Genomic DNA, 20,873 nt, shown 5'->3' on the forward strand with positions numbered 1-20,873 from the left:
AGTTACTGAGCTAAAGAGAACTGATGTTTCTTTGGCTCTAAATAGTAGTTATTTGTTGGAGGGAGGAGTGGTGTTTTTTTTGGAGTTTTTTTTGGGGGGGTTTTTTTTTCCTCCAAATTAAATAAGCCCTTGGTCAAATGAGTCCAAATGTTTTAAGCTCAGACTCATTAGTTTATGACTTAAAAATGTCAATGACTTAATTCTTTGCTTTCTCCAAGTTAAAAAAAAAAAATTTCCCTTACCTTCCCTTATCTAGAGAAAATAGGGAAAGGGGAATATTTATTAAGCTCTTACTATGATGAGGTACAGTGCAAGATCCATTACATTTATGGCTTTGCCGAGTCTTTCCACTGACTTTCAAGGTAATACTTATAACCCTAGAGAGGCCCAGTGTTTCACCGTGGGTAAGGGCTAGAGCCAGGACAGGAGTCTGTGTTATCAAGATGGAAATGCCTTTACTCTGTGGAGAGCTCTGTTCTCTGAGCCTTAGAAATGCTCCCACAGACTGAGAAAGATTGCTAGTTACTCTGACTGTGGTTGCTCTAGGAGAGAGAAAGACTGCTTTAGAAACGAATAAGGAGAATGTATCACACCTTTCATTCCTCATATAGAGATAAGATATTTGGTGTCTGAGCCCAGTTGATGAAGCAATGCTTTCCTTTCCACCTATAATTCCTTCTTTGGTCCATCCTGTTTGTATATATTGGCTGCATATGATGTCAGCTGTGAACATGTTTCATGCCCTTCCACCAATCCGTATAGTTAACCAGCATGAATTTACTCTGCACACAGAACCTACAGGAGGTACAAAAGAAGTATATGGGAAAAGTCTTACCTCCAAGGATTGATCATTGGATTAGGAAGACCAATAACTTCTACTCATTTCTACTGAGTGAGAAGCCAAAAAAGACCCTCAGATTTCTAGACTGAAAGACTAACATTTTAAATTTGTTTTGAGTATAGCTGACACACAACGTTGCATTAGTTTCAGGTGTACAATTTAGTGAGTCAACCTCTCTGTAAGTTACACTGTGCCCACCACAAGTGTGGTGTCCCCATGTAACACTGTTACAATGCCATTGACTGTAACTTATTCTGTATTCCTTATTCTTATTCTTATTCCTTATTCTGTAACTTTTACTCCCATGACTTCTTCATTCACTAAGTAGAAGCCTGTATCTCCCGCTCCCCTTTACCCATGCTGCCATCTTTCCATCCCCCTTCCTTCCAGCAACCCCCAGTTTGTTCTCTATTAATTTACAGGTCTGGTCCTGCTGAAAGACTAAACTATTAAAGCCACCTTTGACAGAGACAGGGAGACCGCAAAGTGAGTCAGTCTGTTTGAAGCCAAAACTAATGATAACGTCAATTCTGGCCACCACTGGGGTTTAGATTGCTTGTGAGAAATACAAGAAGAGGCCTTCCGTAGGCCACTGGAAATGGAGAACTGGGACACAGAGAGGATACCGTTTCCATTATGACAGAGGAAAGCTTGCTCTGAACAGCATGGTGAAGATGTGTAAGAAAGATGGTTGACGTTTGAACTGCAAGACCACGTGCTCTTCAGGAGAGGGGAGGGGAGGGGAAGCGAGGGACAGTGCAAGGGAGAGAGGAGAGCGGGAACAGGAAAGGAATAGGAAGGAACTAGAAAGAGAAACCAGGAAAAAGGACGAGAGAAAGTGCAAAGTCATGAAATCCAAAAGACAAACAAGCATGGGGAGAGCGTGGCGGAACATAGTCTCAAATCTTGCAAAGTCAGAAAATATGGATGAATTAAAGGCCTTTGGAGTCACAGGAATACTCATTTGGAATCTTCTAGGACATTCTGACATCACGGTACAGACTGAAATTACTTGAAAGAGGTGCAAAAGGAAACGGTGACTAAGAATTAAAGACATCCACTACAGATGGTGCTTTCAAAGATTTAAAACTTCTAAATGGTAGTAATAACTAAAGACACTGATACTGACAAAGTCTTTGTTATGTGCCAGACACTTATCTCACTACTAAGTATGTATTACCTCCTTTAATCCTCACTCCAACACCATAAACTAGGTACTCCTTATGTGTATTTTACAGAGGAGAAAACTAGCTATGAATAAGTCACAGAGCTAGTATGCATTGAAGCCAAGACTTTTGTGCAAGCCTGTGGCTCCTAACCAATGAACATGCTGCCTCTCACAGGAAAAAAAAAAAAAAAAGCATTATTTTTATCATTGTGTTTATTATACTCCCCAGTACATCAATGCCCAGCTTGTAGGAGACACTCAATACATTTTTGTTTCACTAATGAATTAGTAACTAAAACGAGTATATGAGGGTCAAGCAAAAAAATGGGAGCTGTTTTGCAGGCACTTTATTGTCAGGCGACTCAACCCTTGTAGAAGAATTTTTCTATCCCCTAATGCTATAAATAAAAGAATCTAAACTTGTTGTGCTTTAACTTGCCACCCCCTCCCAAAATATGCCAGCAGACAGAAAAGGCTTACAGAAAAAAATTAGAATAAAGATTAACTTCTCCCCTCAACCCAAGTGAGTTGTTTGATTTTCAGTCAAACTTGGTGATCTGAGGTGGGCCCTGCCATCTCTAAAAAGCCAAACTCCACTTTCTCTCATCTGTGGGACACTGCCCAGAACTACAAGCTGCTGCTCAAAGATACTCAAGATACTCAAGATACTTAAACTGGTAAGGATCGATTCCCAAGGATAAAACTTGCCATCTCCTAACTGTGAAATTATTTTTTTTTTAAGATTTTATTTATTTGACAGACAGAGATCACAGGTAGGCAGAGAGGCAGGTAGAGAGAGGAGGAAGCAGGCTCTCCACTGAGCAGACAGCCCGATGCAGGGCTCCATCCCAGGACCTTGGGAGCATGACCTGAGCTGAAGGCAGAGGCTTCAACCCACTGAACCACCCAGGCACCCCTGTGAAATTATTTTTTTTTTTAAATTTAACTAGAATCTAAAAATCTCTATATTATTTTCTGGCACAAAACAGTCTAGCTTTTAAACCCATAGAGAGTAGAACAAAAGCAGTAGGAAATATTTTAGCTGTACGTCAAGTTGGAATAGGAGAGGAGCGTGAGATCCCTTACGTGTTCGGTTCTCATGAGCCCCAAGTGATTTGCCCTACACAAGGCAATTTCTGCTTTCAGATATACCCACTGTCTAAATATTTTGAACTATGCAGTCACTTAAACAAGCTTACTTAATAGATGTAATCAGCACTGTTCTGGAAAAAATGAATTATAGACTTGTTCTATTTAGGAGACAAAGTCAAAAAGCAACCGGTATCTGGTGCTATGTGCTCTTCACAGTGGACAATGTAAAAGTACGTGTGAGGTATGACCCACACCATTAAGGAGCAACACGTTCGTGACTTTCTAATTATATGTCATTGCCTCTAGGAACTGCTATAACTGTGTACCTAAGCTCAGATCTCAAGTCCCAAACCTTTTGAAATCAATAGGACTTCATACTTAGTATTTGTATTTTTCTAATGGCACCAGACCCTGAGAAACAAAGAAATCTATTTCAACAAAATTTCAAATAGCTTTTCAACCTCTCTTCCTTTCTAAGGTTTTTATTGATCTTTAATCAATTTTTCTACCTTTTCCATGTGAAAACTTAATGTATCACAAAACTATCTAAAATATATACAAATGTCTCTTTATTAGTAATAGTACCACATACAACCAAAAACTAAAATAATGCCTAAAATACACACTCAATAGTATCACTTCCACCATCCAATTAAATAGTCCAAGACTAAGCATTTCCAATATTAACTTGTATATTTTACAAAATGAGAATATTTCCATGATTCTTTTTAGTCATTCTTTAGTGATGAAAAATAGTCATGTCATATCTGTTATTAAATGAGAGTATTTGGTGAAACATAATGAGGATTTTTTTCAACTTTACTGAGGTATAGACAAATAAAAATTGCATGTATCTAAGGCATACAACTTGATGGTTTCACAAATGTCTACATGGTGAGGTGATTATCACAATCAACTTAATTAACATATTCATCACCTCACATACTTTTTTCTTTTTCCTTTGTGTGTGTGACAAGAACCTAAGGTGGAATTTTTAAAAATACTACTCCGTTATTGGTAAAGGAAAATGTTTTATAAATGTCCATTTCTTAGAGCACATCAAACCACTGTCTTTGACTTCAGTTTCCACAATAATGATTTCCACTGGTTTGTAACTTGTTATTCATGTTTACTTGATTTCACAACATATCTCTTTTATTCATAAAAGTGCTGTATGAAATATTTTAATTTTCCAATTAAATCGAATTTCGTTTGGGACATTTTGAAGCCCCTCCCAATATTTGGTTTCTAACCCAACCAAAAAGAAAAAGAAATTCCTGAAACCAAGATTCAGACTTGCTGACTGTCAAGAAACAAAACCTCTTAAAGTAGTATTATCCCCCACCATATTCTGGGGAAAGTTTAATAAGTTTGGAAACTTCAGAGAATATTTGATCTAGCTCTGTATTTTCTTTTAAAAGTTTGGATAGCATCAAAATATTAGAATCCTACAATATCCTAGGAAAATAACTACAAATCTATGAACTATCTTTCAGTAAAATCAAAGCACTGTCAGGAACTGATTCTACTTCACTGATTTAATATGAATTCTATCAGGACTTCTGGCAGAGGAAAAATTTTGTTGAAACAGAAAATATATATGGACATTTTTTATATGGCATTTTTCTGCAAAACTTTTAATTTCATGTATATTACCACCACAGTAAAATGGTTTATTACAATAAAGCTTTGTTCATCTGCTAAAGTAAATATTATACTAGTCTAAAGTATATTTAAATATATTCCTTTACATACACTGTTTTTATTAATAACCAATTTATTTAGTCACAAAATGTTGGTCGTCATCAACTAAAATAAGACTATAATAATTAAAAGAAATGCATACTTTTTTTTGCACTTCACTTCCCTATACGTGTTATATTTTAGATATCTTCTTCCAAGAGTAACGATTAACTATATTGGTTTTAACCTCCAATCAAACTGGAGGGAAAAATCACCAAAACATAAAAAGTAAGACATGCACTTCGTTCACCTGTGCCAGAACCTCTAGTGACCTCTTGTGGTAAATACTATCTACAGAGCTTTGGAGAACAATACCTTTTCCTAGGCCAGTCACTGGAGAATGTAGAAGCATTGTTCTTCTGGGCTAGCAAACACCCATCACTAACAGTGGAAGTAATACTGATAGTAATAGTTAGAATACTAACTAAACTAAAGGGTTTCTTGTTGGAAGCCTCCTTGGTCGTTTTCAATGAAAATATTCATAGTTGTTTTCTTCTATTAAAAAATATAGTGTCTTACATGGTTCTTCAATAAGACAGTTAAAGGATAGCTGGGGACATGGGGTTCTTACACACCCCTACTCCTGGAATAAATCAAAAGACAGACAAAGAGGACAATTTCTTTGAAGAAGACAAGAGTGAACTGGGATTAGCAGCGTTCTGGTCAGCAAAGCATTATTTGTTACATAACAGGGTGTGGGCTCTAGAGCCAGAGACAATCCGCTATCTTATTTATAAATATAATTCAGGGAGTGGTCAGTATAATTTTAACCTCTATGATGTATTAAAAGCACAAGTGATACATTGTAAGACCTGGGTTAGTCAATACCTCAGACACTACGCGGTTGTCACTATCTCCCGAATAGCAGTTTAAATATTAAATAAAATCTTTCCAAAAAATCATGAACATTATAGCAAAAAAATATATATATATCATGTCTTCACCATTTTTTACATTGGACACTACTAAAAAGGTGTGATACCCTTTTTTGTTTTTTAAATCACTAGTTCTCTATTTCTTCTCCTATAGTTTCCCTTTAAAGATCTTAGTTTTTACAGGTGTTAATTATAGCAAAAAAATAATTTCAGATTTTCTGTAAAAGGTGACTGAGTCAAGAAAGTGCTTGTACAACATAAACATCTCAAGCTGTAATGGCAAATCGAATATATTGAACTTCTTCTCTTGCAGCATAAGTGGTTGACAAAATACGACTGTTCCTGTGTTCTTCTTTCCTGAACCCCTTTTTTTCCTCTAAAGAGAAAAACGTTTTTAGTTTTGTATAATGCTTAAAATATTAAAGAACAATAATCAAATTCTAATTAAAAGATATTAAATTTGGGATGTATAATATTTCAAAATGGCATCCTAGTTCACTGTCATAGACACTAATCATTTCCGCTTATTTGTGAAGGAACCAAAGACAACTTACAAATAAAATGTGCTGCCCAAAGATATAGGTTGAAGGCCTTGGAAATGTTTTGTTTTGTTTTGCTTTGCTTTGTTTGAATCTAAAATTTCACCTACAACTCTTAAATACCCCTGGCTTTCTTTCAGGTGTTTACCCTCTACCCACAGGTTTACTGCTCCCGATGTACACTGATGAATAGTGTGCATAAATAATTGAAATTTAAATAAGGGAAGACAGTCTAATAATGTATCAGATACGGGTTCAATCAATAAGTACATTGGGCTGAGGTCTTCTATGAGCTATTTCACAGATGTAATGAACTAGTTCCAAACTTTCTGTTCCTAGCAATTCATTTTGGACCTCCTGGTCAAAATGTATCTAAACCTTATTAATACACTTATACTTTTGACCTTTGCAACTTCTTAGACGATATCCGCTAAAGTCATATATTAAGAATTATTATAGTTCCTTTTACTTATCTAAAACTGATCTTGTCCTTTATCTTAAAATTAGAAAGAGGAATTCCCTACTAGTACCATTTTGGAATTTGGCCATAAAGTATGTTTGTATCCATCCTACTCAATAGCCCTCATTATTTTATTTTATAGACTTTGAATCACTAGTAACAATTTGAAATGCTTCCCCATAACAAACTGAGTCAACCAAGTAAGGAAAATAAAAATCCTATCTCAAGAGGTGTAAAGAATCAGCAAACAGAAGCAAGAGTCACTGTAGGACACCGAACACGACACTGTTCATCCAGGAAACTGCAACTGAAGAGTCAGGAACTTCATTAGGAAGTGCTCTGGTTTCAAGGCTACGACCAAATAGACCACACTTTATGCTCTTTTGTTCCACGTCATCAAGAAGTTCTCTGATGGATGGCTAATTGGCTGAGATTTCAGTTCATTAGTAATAGCCATGGACAAATAAGTGTTTGATGTTTTTTCTTGGCTTCTAATAGTCTTTCCAATCTAATATCCTCCCCTGCTTCTGTATCTCTCTTTCTGTATTTCTGTTACTTTCCACATCTCTCTTTTCCTCTTTGTGTGTGTGTATGTGAGAGAAAGAGAGAGTTTTTTTCTGGTACCTCCATCTTTGCATCTGAATGAATGGTGGTGTGTTTATCTCCATACGTCTCTCTGTATAAGTTTCTGTTTCATCTGACACTCATTAAAAGATCTGATCTTTTCATAAGAAGAACATGATGTATCAGAAAGAGAAGTATTTCATGGGGTAAAGGTAAGTAGGCAACCCCAGCCTATCTTTCTTCAATTTCTTTCTTTCCCACTAAAGCTCTGCCAATACTTCCCTTTCAATGTGGTTAAGTTAGTGAATAATGAAATCTTCAGTGTCACAAATCTCATTCATCTATGAGAATCCTGAAGGGAGTTTTCTCTGTTAGTCTCAATTAAACAATTTCTCAGAATGAATTTTTCTATTTCTCTGCCAAATCATATAGAAATGGCAACAACTGTGGGATACTCCCACATGAATGTGCAGACCAATTTAATACTGTAATTCTCAATTTTTGGGGTTCTTCTTATAAAAGTAGTACTGAGACTTTCTAGTTTTTACTACCTACACATGTGCATATACTTAGCTCACATGTCCAACACATTTCAAACGAAGCTCAGAGGTTTTGAGTAGTGGTATCAAAAGTTAGCCATAAGCAATGAAAAGTGATATTTTAAATGCCAAAACAGATGGGTTTCATTTGCACTTGGTATTGCTACCCACAGAAAGAAACATTAAACCAATGAAGTACTTCTACAGGTGAGGTGTCAAAAAGATAGGACATTCATTAATTTGGATGGCAAATGTAAAACAGAAACAGACATTTCTTTTCTTTTTTTTTTTTTTAAAGATTTTATCTATTTATTTGACAGAAAGAGAGACAGTGAGAGGGAATGCAAGCAGGGCAAGAGGGAGAAGGAGAAGCAGGCTTCCCACTGAGCAGGGAGCCTGATGCAGGGGCTCGATCCCAGGACCCTGGGATCATGACCTGAACTGAAGGCAGATGCTTAATAACTGAGCCACCCAGGTGCCCCAGAAGCAGATATTTCTAAGCCACATTAAGATAAAGCGTTAATTTCTTATATACTGCAAAAAAAGATATTCTAAAAACTGGCTCATGGTTCCAGTCTGTGGAAGTTTCAACCAAAGATGCTATATTAGTCAACTTCAGTCAAGGAATTCTCATCTTCTTTCTGGTTATCATGCAGAGGAACAGAGAGTCTGTAGGTTTTATTTTTTAAGGCCTTCTCTGAGAAGTCCTCTCACAGACCAAACTGCATGGAATTGAAATAACCCAAGAAGATAAGAAAGCTCAAATAAAATGGTTGTATCTTGATTAGTTGATCCCAATAAACTTAAGATTTCCCAAATGGATTGTTTTAATAGTAACATCCCCTTGTACTCTAAGTCTTCGCTTAATATACATAAAGGTCATGTATAAACACAGAAATTGCCTACTGTTATGAATTCGTTTTGTGTATTATCATAAAAAATCAAAAACATTGAGATCATACTGGAATGGCTAAAAATATTATAGATTTTTTTAAATTAGACTGAGACTATTAGCTACTTTTTCAACCAAAAAGTCTGCTCTAGACTTGTATAATATCAGGTGTTGACCAAAATGGAAGTAATAAGGTCACAAGTTTCAAATTAAAACCAAATATCATGGCAGAGATTTATGAAAAATACCTTGGGACACTAAAATACAGATAGTCCCCAAATCAAGGGAGATATCTGCAACCCTAGTTTTAGAAGAGATCCTAATCTAAGAATTAGTATAATCTAGTCAACCAATTCAGGGAAAGTATAATTGTATTTTTTTTTATTATCTTTTTAGTGTGATCCTCTCTTACCCACTTGAGTACAGAAGTGTTTTCACCATTTCTTTTATCCAAGGACCCTGGAGAGTGTCTGTTGTATATGGCACCCAAATAAATAGTGTTTCAATGAATGAGTCAACAATGAATTATGGAACTGCATACAATATTTCCATTGTTCTACTGTAATCAATATGCAGAGATACCTTTCTCATAAGTCTCCAAATAAGAGACCTCAAAATAAAATAACAGGCCTCTAAAAGAAAAAAAAAAAACAAACTTTAAAGGATGCTTTATATATCTTGCTTATAAAATTGGAAATTATATACAAGAACTAAAAAGACATGAAAAGTGGAGATTTTAGTAACACACAAAGTTTAGAGGGTCTTAAAATGTGATCTATATAATGATCCTGATTCAGAATAATTTGGAGGAAATGGATTTATAAATGTATGGGATTTTAAAGACACCTTAGGGCAAGAAAACCTTACAATCAGTAGCAAAGTAGAACGGCATGTCTAAGAATTCTTTCTCTAGTTACTTTAAAAGCACAGTAGGTATTCCTTCCTTTTTACATTTCTCCTGTTTAAGTCAAATCAAATATATCATATAGATTAACATAGACCAATGCACAATGAAAAAAAATTAAATGAAGAAACTTGAAACACAAACTTAACCATAGAAATTGCCTTCCCATTTTTCAAGCACCGACTCTATTAGGTTCAACTCCAACTACTCTCCCCAGCACAAGGTTCCTTTCAGCAGTGCTCACTGGGCCCAAAAGCCATTCCAGAGACTTAAATCTTATTAAGTAACCACTTTCACAGCCATTCCCAACTTGAGGGAAACCCTTCCACTAAGATTAACTCTACGAATTTGACCAGTCCCTGAAGTCGATTTGGGGGAAAAAATGTGGGGAAAGGATGAACGAGAAATATATCCCTCATCAAGGCAAAACTCAACTTTATTCTCCAGATGAACCTACACCCCACCAGCTCTCTCTTCCCTTCCTTCCTTTCTGGGCTCTGGACAGGTGGGAGGAAAATGAGTATGTCTTGGAGAGGGGATGTAACTAACTTTCCTCCACCACCTTATTCCGCTCCCCACCCCAAATCAGATCCAATTAGTAACTGAAGCCACCCAGGTAGGGTGGTCTGCATCCCTCTCCCCCTTAGAAGAGGGGTGGGATAGGGGAGGATGGGGGGCGCGCGTGGGCCGGAGGGAGGTGGGGGTGTTCTGAACTGCAACTCTTCTTACCGCTGGAGCGCCTGACGATGTTCTCCAAAAATGTGTTCTGCGGTGCCACCAGCCCTCTCTTGCCCCCCGGCATCCTGGGTCTGGAGAGCGGCGGCCAGGATCCGCGGCGGGGGAGGGGGGAATGCAGGAAGAGAAGGTAGAGGAAGAGGAGAAAAAGGTGGAGAAGATCGAGTCGAAAGAAGTGGGGACGCGGCGGCGGCGGCGGGGTCCCCTGACTGTGTCTCCAGCCCGACCCGGATGAGCAGCTCTAGGGAGGAGGACCAGGCAGTTCATGGTAGTAGCGCTCCCCCGGCCGCCGCTGCCCAGACTGTGGCGGTGCCGCACACGGGGCTCGAGAACTGCAGGCTCCGCGGGGCACAGTGCGCCTGCGCCGCCCCCGCTGTCGCTGTCCCGCCGGTGCTGATGCTGAAGCTGCTGCTGAGGCTGCTGCCGCGGCGGCGGTCGCCGGGGCGCGGACTCAGCATTTCTCCCGCTGCCCCGCGCCCCGGGGCCGGGGAGCTGGAAGTGTCAACTCAAGCCCTCGCTCCCAGTCCCTCTCAGTCCAGATCCGGACCCCTTTGCCGAGCCTTCCTCTCCTCCTGCCCTTGCCCACCCCTCCCGCGCAGCTGGATCACCGCTGCCCAGCCGAGTCCAACTTCTGCCCGGCTGTGCGCCCGGTGGCCGCTCCTCTCTCCCCGGAGATCCAGGCAAACGTTCGCTGTCCAATGGGGCCACGGAGCGGGAGAGGAAGTGAAAAGCGAGCAGGATGCCAAAGAGAGCAATGGGTAGTTGGAAGGCTTACATCTCAGCTCCTCCCGCCGGGGTCGCGAGCCCCGGCTGCTCCCGAAGACGCGGCTGTCAGGGCGAAGGTGTCGAGCAGCTCCCGCTCCAGCAGAGGCTGAGCGCCGAGCAGGGACTGACTGGGAGGCGCGCGGGGACGCAGAGCAGCCACCTGACGCTGCTACCGCCCCCCTCAGGGCTTTGGCGCCCGAGGCTCAACACAAGAGCTGCAGGCACCCGCCCTGCCCCACGCCCAGGAGCAGGGGCCGGTTAGGGTCTGCGAGCAGAGAGCGCGGGAATGGCCCCTGCGCCTCCGGCTGGGAGCTGGTGCGCGGGGAGCCTCCCCAGGGCTGCGGAGCGCGGGAGGCGAGCGGCGAGTCCCGCTACCCGGGTTAAGTTGCGGGAAAGGTTGCACTTAATGCAAGTAGAGAGAGGAAGTGGGTGAATAATTCACACCAGAGAGAGGGAGTGCGGCATTTGTGGTGGAAAACCATTAAAGGTGGTGGGGACGTAGCGGCAAGGGGAGGCGGGCAGGAATCTTCTCTAAGAACGCTCCATCCGCTCAGAACCGGAGTGGAACCGTTAGAATAGAGTCCAAAAGCCGGAAACTACCCGGAGAAGGGGAAATGGCATAAATGCGAATGTAGCGTGGAGGGATGGTAGGAAAAGGGGGAGCTCACGCCAAGGCACCTTCTTTTATCTAAGGCAGTGGTTCTCAAGGTGGTCCCGAACTGGCAGCATCTCCTAAGAACTTTCTAGAAATGCAAAATATCGGGCTCTACCTCAAAGCTAGGTAACTAGTAACACTTGGGTCGTGGGCCAATCATCTGTTTTAACAAGCCCTCCAGGTAAATAGAATGCATTTTCGCTCAAGTAGCAGAAGCACGGATCTAAAGCTTCTCCTCGGGAGGCTCCACTGGGCCTATCCAGAAGGAATGACTGCTAAGCAGGTTCAAGGACTAAGGACAAAAAGTGCGCGTTGCAGCACGGCCAAAAGTCGAAGCGAAGGACAGTTGTATGGGGGCGTCCCCTTTTGCTGAGGTCATAAAATGCTAGGTTACCCTTGTTAGAAATGGTCAAGGCTAAGTTGCTCTAAAGCAACTTGAATCCTCAAGCTGGGGTCCTAGGAAACATCTACTCAGTTCCTGCCTTGGGCAGGAAGGAAAGAGGGAAGATGTCAGACTTCGTTTAGAAACCCCTAGATTACCAACCACTGGCCTCGACTCTCGATCACTGTCTCTCCAGCGCACCCGGGGGAGGGAGGAAAGGCACTGCCTGTGACCGAGAGACACATAAATACACAACCAGGATCCAAGTTTTAGCCTAGGGCATTTTCCCTCCTCTCGTTTCTGAAATTTCCACCCATTTACCCAGACCTTGGGTGGCTGAGTAAACCCTGAAGGTTGACGTAAGGCAGAGACCAGTTTGCTGGGCTAGGATTCCTTCTGCAAAAAAAAAAAAAAAAAAGAAAGAAAGAAAGAAAAAAAATAAATAAAGAGACTCTGGAATAACACTAAGCTATTTTAGCTTTCTACTCGAGTACTGCTGGTGGTGCAAGTTAATTCCCCTACAGCTAGAACGTCTTCTAAATACATTGGGGTGTATTTAGTTAAATAACAAGGGACTCAGGCACGCATTGGATCCATCTAATCTGCCAGCCACCGACAGGAGTTTGAGATGTGGCTGAGGTTCCACCTCCCTCCCTGCAGGCGACTGGGGGTGGGTTAGGGGCGGGGCGAAGTGGAAAGGCAGTTCTAAAACACACAGGATTGGATTCCTCTCTCCCCCATGGGTCTTACATAACTGTGTTTATAGGGACTAACCTAATGTACAGACACACCACGGTCCTAGACTAATGAGCCATTCACAGACTGGGGTGGTAACAGACAGACTGGTAAATATATATATATATATATATATATGAAATATACATATTTTAAATATATATATGTGTATATATATATTTAAATATATGTATGTGTTATTTAAATATATATATATTATATATATAAATATATATATATTATATATATGTGTATATATATATTTAAATATATATATGTGTATATATATATATTTTTATATATATATATATTTAAATATATATGTGTGTATATATATATATATTTAAAATATGTATATTTCATAGATTGCTATTCTAGATTTCTAACATGATAAATCCATCATCATCAACAGCAATAAATACATATATATACACATTAATATAAATATACATATACATGTATGTAAAAATATATATATTTCATGGGTTGCTGTCCTAGACTTCTAACATGATAAATCCATCATCATCATTAGCAGGAAATACTTCAGATCTGTATGTTCTTCTGCACATCATCAGCTGCCCCACATCTCGCCTCTGGGTATTGATATAAAATCTCTGTTTCCCAGCATTTCCCTTCTAGTATAAATATCTCTGTTCCTAATCACTCCTCTGTGGGTGTATTAGCTAACACTTCCCAAAGAGGAAACTCTTTGGGACTCCATTAAGACACAGTCACACAATTACTGGTAGAATTTCCCCGTTTATTTCCATCTGTAGATTTAATTAAAATGACATTCATCTTTTCTTCTTTGTCCTTAACTGTATAGCATTATAACTTTTGGATTATTTTAATCATTGTAAAAATAACTGGTAGTTATAAAGTGTCAAACATTTGGTTTCCACACTCTTCTTAATCTTCGAGTTTAAATTTTCATTTTATAGTGGAAGAAACCGAGACCCAGAGAGATGAAGTGCCTAGTCCAAGATGACACAGTACTTTCAGAGGCTGCACTGAACCTAGAATCAAATCTTCTAACCCTGTAGCAAGAGCTCCTTGTAAAGAGAAATAATCTGACGTTGCCTAAATGCTGGTAACAACCAGCAACATCCAGTGATCTCTCTTGCCATAACTGATTTTGCAGCACTGGAGAGAAGAGAAACCCCTGGCAACAATTTGCAACAGCTTCCAATCAAAATGGAGTTAAGGAAAATAGAGTGGCACCGGATGGACTGACTAGCCCTAAGGAATGTGCTGGCAGATTGCAGCAAGGTGCCAATACAGCATTTTAAAAGTGTTTTGCAGACAGAGTCCATATGTTGTAACCAAACTGCAGGATTGAACAGGTGAGAGAGATAGGAATCAAAAAGCTTCAATGTCACACAGAGGGCTTCTTCTTGTTTGTTTCATTGCAAGGATTCCATTTTAAAGCAGAATCATTTGTCCATTTCTTCTTTCTTGAGGCGTTGTCATTAGAGTGGTGTTGTCTGTGAGAACCAAGAGTTCCAATACCCAGAAGTGTTCGCTGATGCCCAAATCACAGCTTGGAAATGAATGGATATTAGTTCAACTGCAGGTGCATTCTGGTTTAATAGCAACCAACATAAAAGCGAAAACTTGGAAATCTGACGTATTAGGAAGTGGTAGTTTGTAATTACTACTGTAGTTCACTGAAGGATTCTTTTATCAAGCACCTCTTCTTGGAAGATTTCTAAAATGTAGTTTATTTGACAGGAGTGTAATTATATGTAAACTCTCAGAAATGCATTAGAAAAAGGTCCAGTCTGACTGAACATTAGATCCCTTCTTGAAAACTGCTTACCTACTCCTCTCTAGGAAAATGATTTTTCTCCCCATCTCCAATTTGTTTCTGAGATAACTTTGGCATAGGCCTAAGCTTGGATTTGCAGATGCTGAAGGGATAACTCAGATGGAGGAACTGGAGCAAAGAAGAAAGAAAAGGGCCAGAGGCTGCTCTCCAACTTGGCCTCCAGGGTTGGTCGCCTTAGCCGCAGTGAAAGTCCAAACCATTTCCTGCTCCCACACCCATTCCCCAAGTGTCACTCTCTGCTTCCTCCAGAGCCCTGCCCCAGCTCTAGCAATGTAATACCCAAACACTATCATTTGATTCCTTTGGGTGCACAAAGTCCCACACTTCTACTTATAACCTCCGCCTCCTCCTCTTCTCCCACCCCTTCCCCAATCTAAGTTGAGAAAAAGCAGAATAGACAGCCGAATAGAAAGCAGAGTATTAAGTCTAAGTCAGTGCTTAGACTCTGGACCGAGACTGCCTGGGTCCTTGGCTTGCCTCATGACCTATAATATATGACCTAGAGTAAATAATATAGCCTTGATTTCCCCTTCTGTCAAATGGGGGTAAAAATGAGCTATTTAATAGGGCTGTTATGAGGGCTAAATGATTCCTATTTGAAATCCATTTAAATAATATCTAGCTTATAAGTACTATAGAGTATTTTTAAACTAAAATGTTTTTATCCCCTTTGGCTTTAATTAACAGTAAAAGCTCTAGGTGGTGATCATTACTAAGGTTCACCAGACCCTGTTGCCTTCTCCACCTTCTTGGAACTAGTTGCAGCCACAAACTAGTTCTGATCAATGGGATGTGAATGGAGGGGATGCAGGTTACTTCCTGGTGAAAACAGGTTAAGAGCTAGAACTCAATTCTCGATGCTCCTCTTCCTCTGCCTTATTGGCAATGGAAAGCCAAGTGACACACAGAAAATGGCTGCCCAGAAGAGTCACCTAGACCTGTGGTGACATCATAAGTAGGAAATAAGCTCTGGTTAACTAAGACCCAGAAATTCTGGCATTGTTTGTTACTATGCCATAACCTAAACTACCCTGACTCATACAGATTGTGAGCTTGCTTTCGGTGCAGGAAATTAGGGGAACAATGATTCCTAGACTGCACATTAGAAACACCCGTGAGTTTCTCAAAATCCCAACGTCTAAGGCACAGTTAGCTCCCAGACCAGGTAAATCAGAATTTCTGAGCATGAGACTCAGCCCTCAGCAGTTTCAAAGTTCCCTAGGTGATTTCAGTGTGCACCAAGGTTGAGAACCACGGTCTCAGAGCAATGCTGTACTCTGCAGGAATCTCCGAAATTGAGATTTTGTGTCCAGATTCTCAGCTCCCGGGGACCCGGCCTGCAGTTACACACACCCAGCAAAGACCCAGCCCTAACTGTGAGTTTCTCCATCGCGGTAGCTACCAGGCACCTTGGAAGAGAAATCTCCAAGACTGACGCCACCATAAATCCAAGCCTCCAAACCACTTGCCTTCTCAGATGCAGCCCTGTCCTTCTACGCATTCCTCAACCATCCCTTCTGTTCTCTGCAGGAACTTTTTCAGAGCTTCTCCTCTGTCTTCACACCTCAGGTGTCACCCTCTCACCTCTCAGTCTCAGAAGATGACTCACAGAGAACAGGTCATGCTGTCCATCCTCAGATCTCCTGCTTTGCCTCTCTCTCTTCCGTTTCTCCTTTCTACTGGGTGAATTAGGAAGTGATTTCCTTCTCCATTCCTCCCCCAGTGTTCTTAGTCCCGTGAGTATGCCTCTGGAGGGATCTCACTTTACTACCTGTGCTCCTATCCCTTCGTGTCAATGGCTCAAAGGGGTGCTCTGTATTAAGGAAGGACTCTGTAATAAGGAAGGATGGACATAAGGACTTCTGTGCCTCCTGTCCACTCCTTTACCCACTGTAGATTGACCACCACCCCACTACTTCCCTCAAAATGCCTTCCCAAAGACCATTTTCAAATTGCCAAACCCCATGAGGCAATTTTGTTTTAATTTTACTTTACCTGCCTATGACATATTGCCCTGTTACCACTCCTCTCTTCTTTTTTAAAGCGTTCTAAAGAAACTTATTTTTTTCTTTCCTTTTTTTTTTTTTTTGAAGATTTTATTTACTTGACAGAGAGATAGAGAGAGAGCACAAGTAGGCAGAGCGCCAGGCAGAGGGAGAGAGAGAAGCAGGCTCTCTGCTGAGCAGGTAGCCTGATGTGGGTCTCGATCCCAGAACCCTGAGCTGAAGGCAGCTGCTTAACTGAGAAGCCACACAGGTGCCCCCATGCCTCTCTTCTCGAAACATTCTCTTAGCTTAGACTGACTGGTTTGGAACACTGTGTGACCTCAGCATTTTAATTAACCTATCTGTGCATGAGTGTCTTTATCTGTAAAAATGGAATTGTAATGGTGCCTACCTCATACGGTCGATATAAGAATTAAATGAGATGGTACAGGTACAATCTTGTATCCACATTTCTGAAACGAAAAAGTTTGAAATCCTAAACTTGTTTTTTCACAAAATTGTTTGCCAGAAAATCCTGACATGACCAGTCAGGAGGCTATCTGTACTCTCTTTATCCCACTCATTGTGAATATTGACATGTTTTGCTGTATAGATATTAATGTGTTTGATCATAGGGATTGCTGTCCCTAACTCTGATATGGTAGATACAAATGTACAGAAATCCACAGATTTCTTACTTCCAAGACACAGATTCATTCCTGAAACTCTAGACACGCATACCTGCGTGCCAACTGCTTCTCTCTGGGTGGCAATTCCTCAGGGATCCCTAATTCAACATATACAAACTTTCTTCCCTCTCCAGAGTTTCCAATCTCAGAAGTGCTCCCTCCACCCACCCAGGCTGTCCCATTAACCCTTCTCTATCCCTATCCCCCACCTCCAATGCTGCTCATTCTGCCTCCCATACATCTCTTAAAAGTATTCACTGTCCACTATCATTCCTGGCACTGTTTGTGATCAGGGCACCACCTATGCAGTCAGGGTTGAGAATTATTGTTCCCCTAATATTTTTTTTAAATTTATTTGACAGACAGAGATGACAAGTATACAGAGAGGCAGAAAAATATGGAACACTTCATGAATTTTCATATCATACTTGAGCAGGGGCCATGCTAATCTTCTCTGTATCATTCCATTTTTCGTATACGTGCTACTGAAGCGAGAACTGTTCCCCTAATTTCTTGTACCTAAAACAAGTGCAGGGGCACCTAGATGGCTCAGTCTGTTAAGCAACTGCCTTCTGCTCAAGTCGTGATTCCAGGGTCCTGGGATGGAGCCCCGCATTCTCATTCGCATTCGGCTTTCTGCTCGACCTGAAGCCTGCTTCTCCCTCTCCCTCTCCCACTCCCCCTGCTTGTGTTCCCTCTCTGGCTGTCTCTCTCTGTCAAATAAATAAATGAAATCTTTAAAAAATAAATAAATAAAAGAAAGCAAATTCATAACTGTATCAATCAGGACAGACTAGGCTATGGTGCAGTAACAAACAATACCAGAATTCATCCTGCAGTTGCATTGCTGTGATGGTCTAACCTTGTCCCCATGCTTCATGCCTTTTCCTGCCTTACTCAGCTCCATTCCCAACTCCGAGCTCTACCCCAATTCACTTTTCACCCTGTACTTCCTGAAATCTATTTATGTTGCCTTTCTAAGTCCCCCCTTACCCTCAGGTGAAAGTCCAAAGCCCTTAGCTAGGCTTCTTTTAATCATCCCGGTCTGATTCCTGTTTATGTATTGATTGTCAACTCCTCATTTCCCATTGCCACCCCATCGCATACTTCCTTGTTCCCTACACGCCCTTTTCATTCCTCGTACTTACCATGCTCTCTCTTTCTTCCTTCACCTGTGTCCTGTATCACCAGACATAATTCCTTCAGCTCATAGATATCGTTTCTTCTGAAAGGTCTCTTTGACTTCCAAGACAGGGAAAAGGGCCCTTCCTGTGTCTTCTCCTCGTGCCACCATACACTTTCTTTGCAGCAGTGTTGTCTCGCTATAGTAGAGAAAAGATTACAAATGATTACAGATGAAACCCTAAGTCTCTCCTGCCCAGTGCTGCTACTGGCCAGCTGCTTTGGGAGGTCTCTCTTAGGAAGAATGAGGGAAAGGAGCCTCCTGGGGGCAGTCACAGGACTAAGGAAGACACACCAGTTGGTGAGATGATTATGAGCTGGATTTCACCCCTGATGGGCAGCCTTAGTGAGAAGAAGAGGGAGGCTTTCTAAGTGTGAGAACTAGAGAACTAGAAAAAAAGGAAAAGCATACTAAAGGAAGCCTAGGATGTGTGACAAAAAGTAGATAATTCAGAATTAACAAAGAGAAATGGGAGATAGAATTAGAGGCACAGTTATGGATTCATTGGGCCACTTTGAGTTTGAGCTTATCCTGTGGGCAAGTAAAGACATGTTTTGAGTAAAGAAGTGACATAGTATTTTAGGAGAAGGAATCTGTATGCAACCGGTGTGCAAGATGCTTTGGGGACTGATCACCAAAACAATTTTTGTAACTCCATATGGTGCCGGATGTTAACTAGACATTGTAGTGATCATTTTGTAATATGCACAAATTTGAGTCATTATGTTAAATATCTGAAACTAATATATACATATTGGTTATATTTTAATTATCCTTTAAAAAGATGCTTTGGAGAGAGAAAAGACCATGACTGGAGAAATTGTATGAGAGACACCTGCATTTGAGGATATGATATTTTTGATACATTAATAAGTTATCTCCCCCTGAATCTCCATATTTACTGATACTCTCCTGCTATCATTACACTGTCACTCCTCAAATAGCTCACTTTTTCCTGGCTTTTGGATTTCCAAAGCCTAAGCATTGGAGAAACAGAAATGCAATACATAAAATGTTATAGTAAAGGCTATGTGTAGTCTTACCGGGCAATAGATTGCCCTAAGTAATTTATATGCATTCTCTCATTAATCTCATTTAATTCTTTTTTTTTTTTAGATGATATTTAGAGAGAGAGAGAGAAAAAATGTGCAAGTTGGGGGAGGGGAAGCAGAAGAAGAGGATGAGAGAGAAGCCCAAGCTGACTTCTGAGCATGGACCCTGAGGCAGGGCTCAATCCCAAGAACCCAGACCCTGGCCTGAGCCAAAATCAAGAGTCGCATGCTCAACCAACTGGAACACCAGGTGCCCCCTAATCCAATTTAATTCTAATAGAGTAAAACAGAATTTCATCTAATCCAACAAATATTTATCAAACATTTATGCACCAGGCACAAGAGTAGGTGTTTACATTATTCCCAGCAATGATACTGATGCACAGAGGAGTCAAGTAACTTGCACAAGGTCTCCAAACCAGTATGTGTTAGAGCCAGGACTATGCACCTAGGTATTCTGTTTTCAAAGTCCAAATTCTTAAACCTTCCATTTAATCATGGCACTATACTATTTCCCAAAAGATTTGGAAAATAACTAACAAGAACCAGCTACCTCATGTGTTCCCACTTCCAGCCTAGATGAGAAAAAATTCCCCCATGCTAAAAGAAGGGAAACAAGCTGGAGAGAAAGCAAGGAGTAAGAAAGTCCTGTCTCTACTGCAATGTGGACAGAGCCCTGAATTTCTAAAGGAAATAACAAAAAACCCCAATAAGTCTATGCGTGTCAAGACAGAGATGATCTGCCCCTCTCCTGGGTAGAACTCTAGAGAAGCAACAAGTCCCTGGAAAGGAGATGGCTGAATTGGGTGGCTCAAGAGATAGGATCTTAATTAGCACAGGGAAGTTCCCCATGGTGGATGTGTGTGGACTTGAACACAGTAGAATGATTCTTGCATTCACTAGAAGGTCACCCAGACAGCAGAGAAAGTAAAACCCACAAAAATTAAATCACTTAAAGTGTTGGTTTTACCTACTTGTCTCCCTCACCACATTGTGAACTCCTTAATGTCAGAGATCAAGTCTCCTGCACATATATTTCTTTAGCTCTGATTCAGTGCCTAGAACATGCAGGCTACAAACTACATGATCTGTTAATTATTCAATGTTGTTGGGAAAAACTTAGTGTAAAATTAAAATTTTTAATTTCTACCCACACTTTCACAACATACACCACAATAAATTCTAAATATGCTACTAAGTTAAACATGCAACAATTATTTAAAATAGGTTTCTAAATTATTTTTGAA

General features: G+C 40.6%; 1 protein-coding gene and 1 non-coding gene across 2 annotated transcripts in view; both read right to left on the minus strand.

The window, feature by feature from the left end:
- Positions 1 to 10,419, minus strand: part of KCNH5 (potassium voltage-gated channel subfamily H member 5) — a 320,730-nt gene extending 310,311 nt beyond the window's left edge. The window contains exon 1 of the mRNA XM_059371301.1: positions 10,347 to 10,419. Within this exon, the coding sequence (XP_059227284.1) occupies positions 10,347 to 10,419 (73 nt within the window). The remainder of the gene's footprint in view (positions 1 to 10,346) is intronic.
- A 7,363-nt stretch (positions 10,420 to 17,782) lies between these two features.
- LOC132000405 (U6 spliceosomal RNA) lies at positions 17,783 to 17,889 on the minus strand. Its single transcript, XR_009399280.1, has one exon. It is a non-coding gene; the product is annotated as a U6 spliceosomal RNA (small nuclear RNA).
- Between the last annotated feature and the right edge of the window lie 2,984 nt (positions 17,890 to 20,873).

This window comes from Mustela nigripes, chromosome 13 (genome assembly GCF_022355385.1).
Source record: "Mustela nigripes isolate SB6536 chromosome 13, MUSNIG.SB6536, whole genome shotgun sequence".
Taxonomy (NCBI): domain Eukaryota; kingdom Metazoa; phylum Chordata; class Mammalia; order Carnivora; family Mustelidae; genus Mustela; species Mustela nigripes.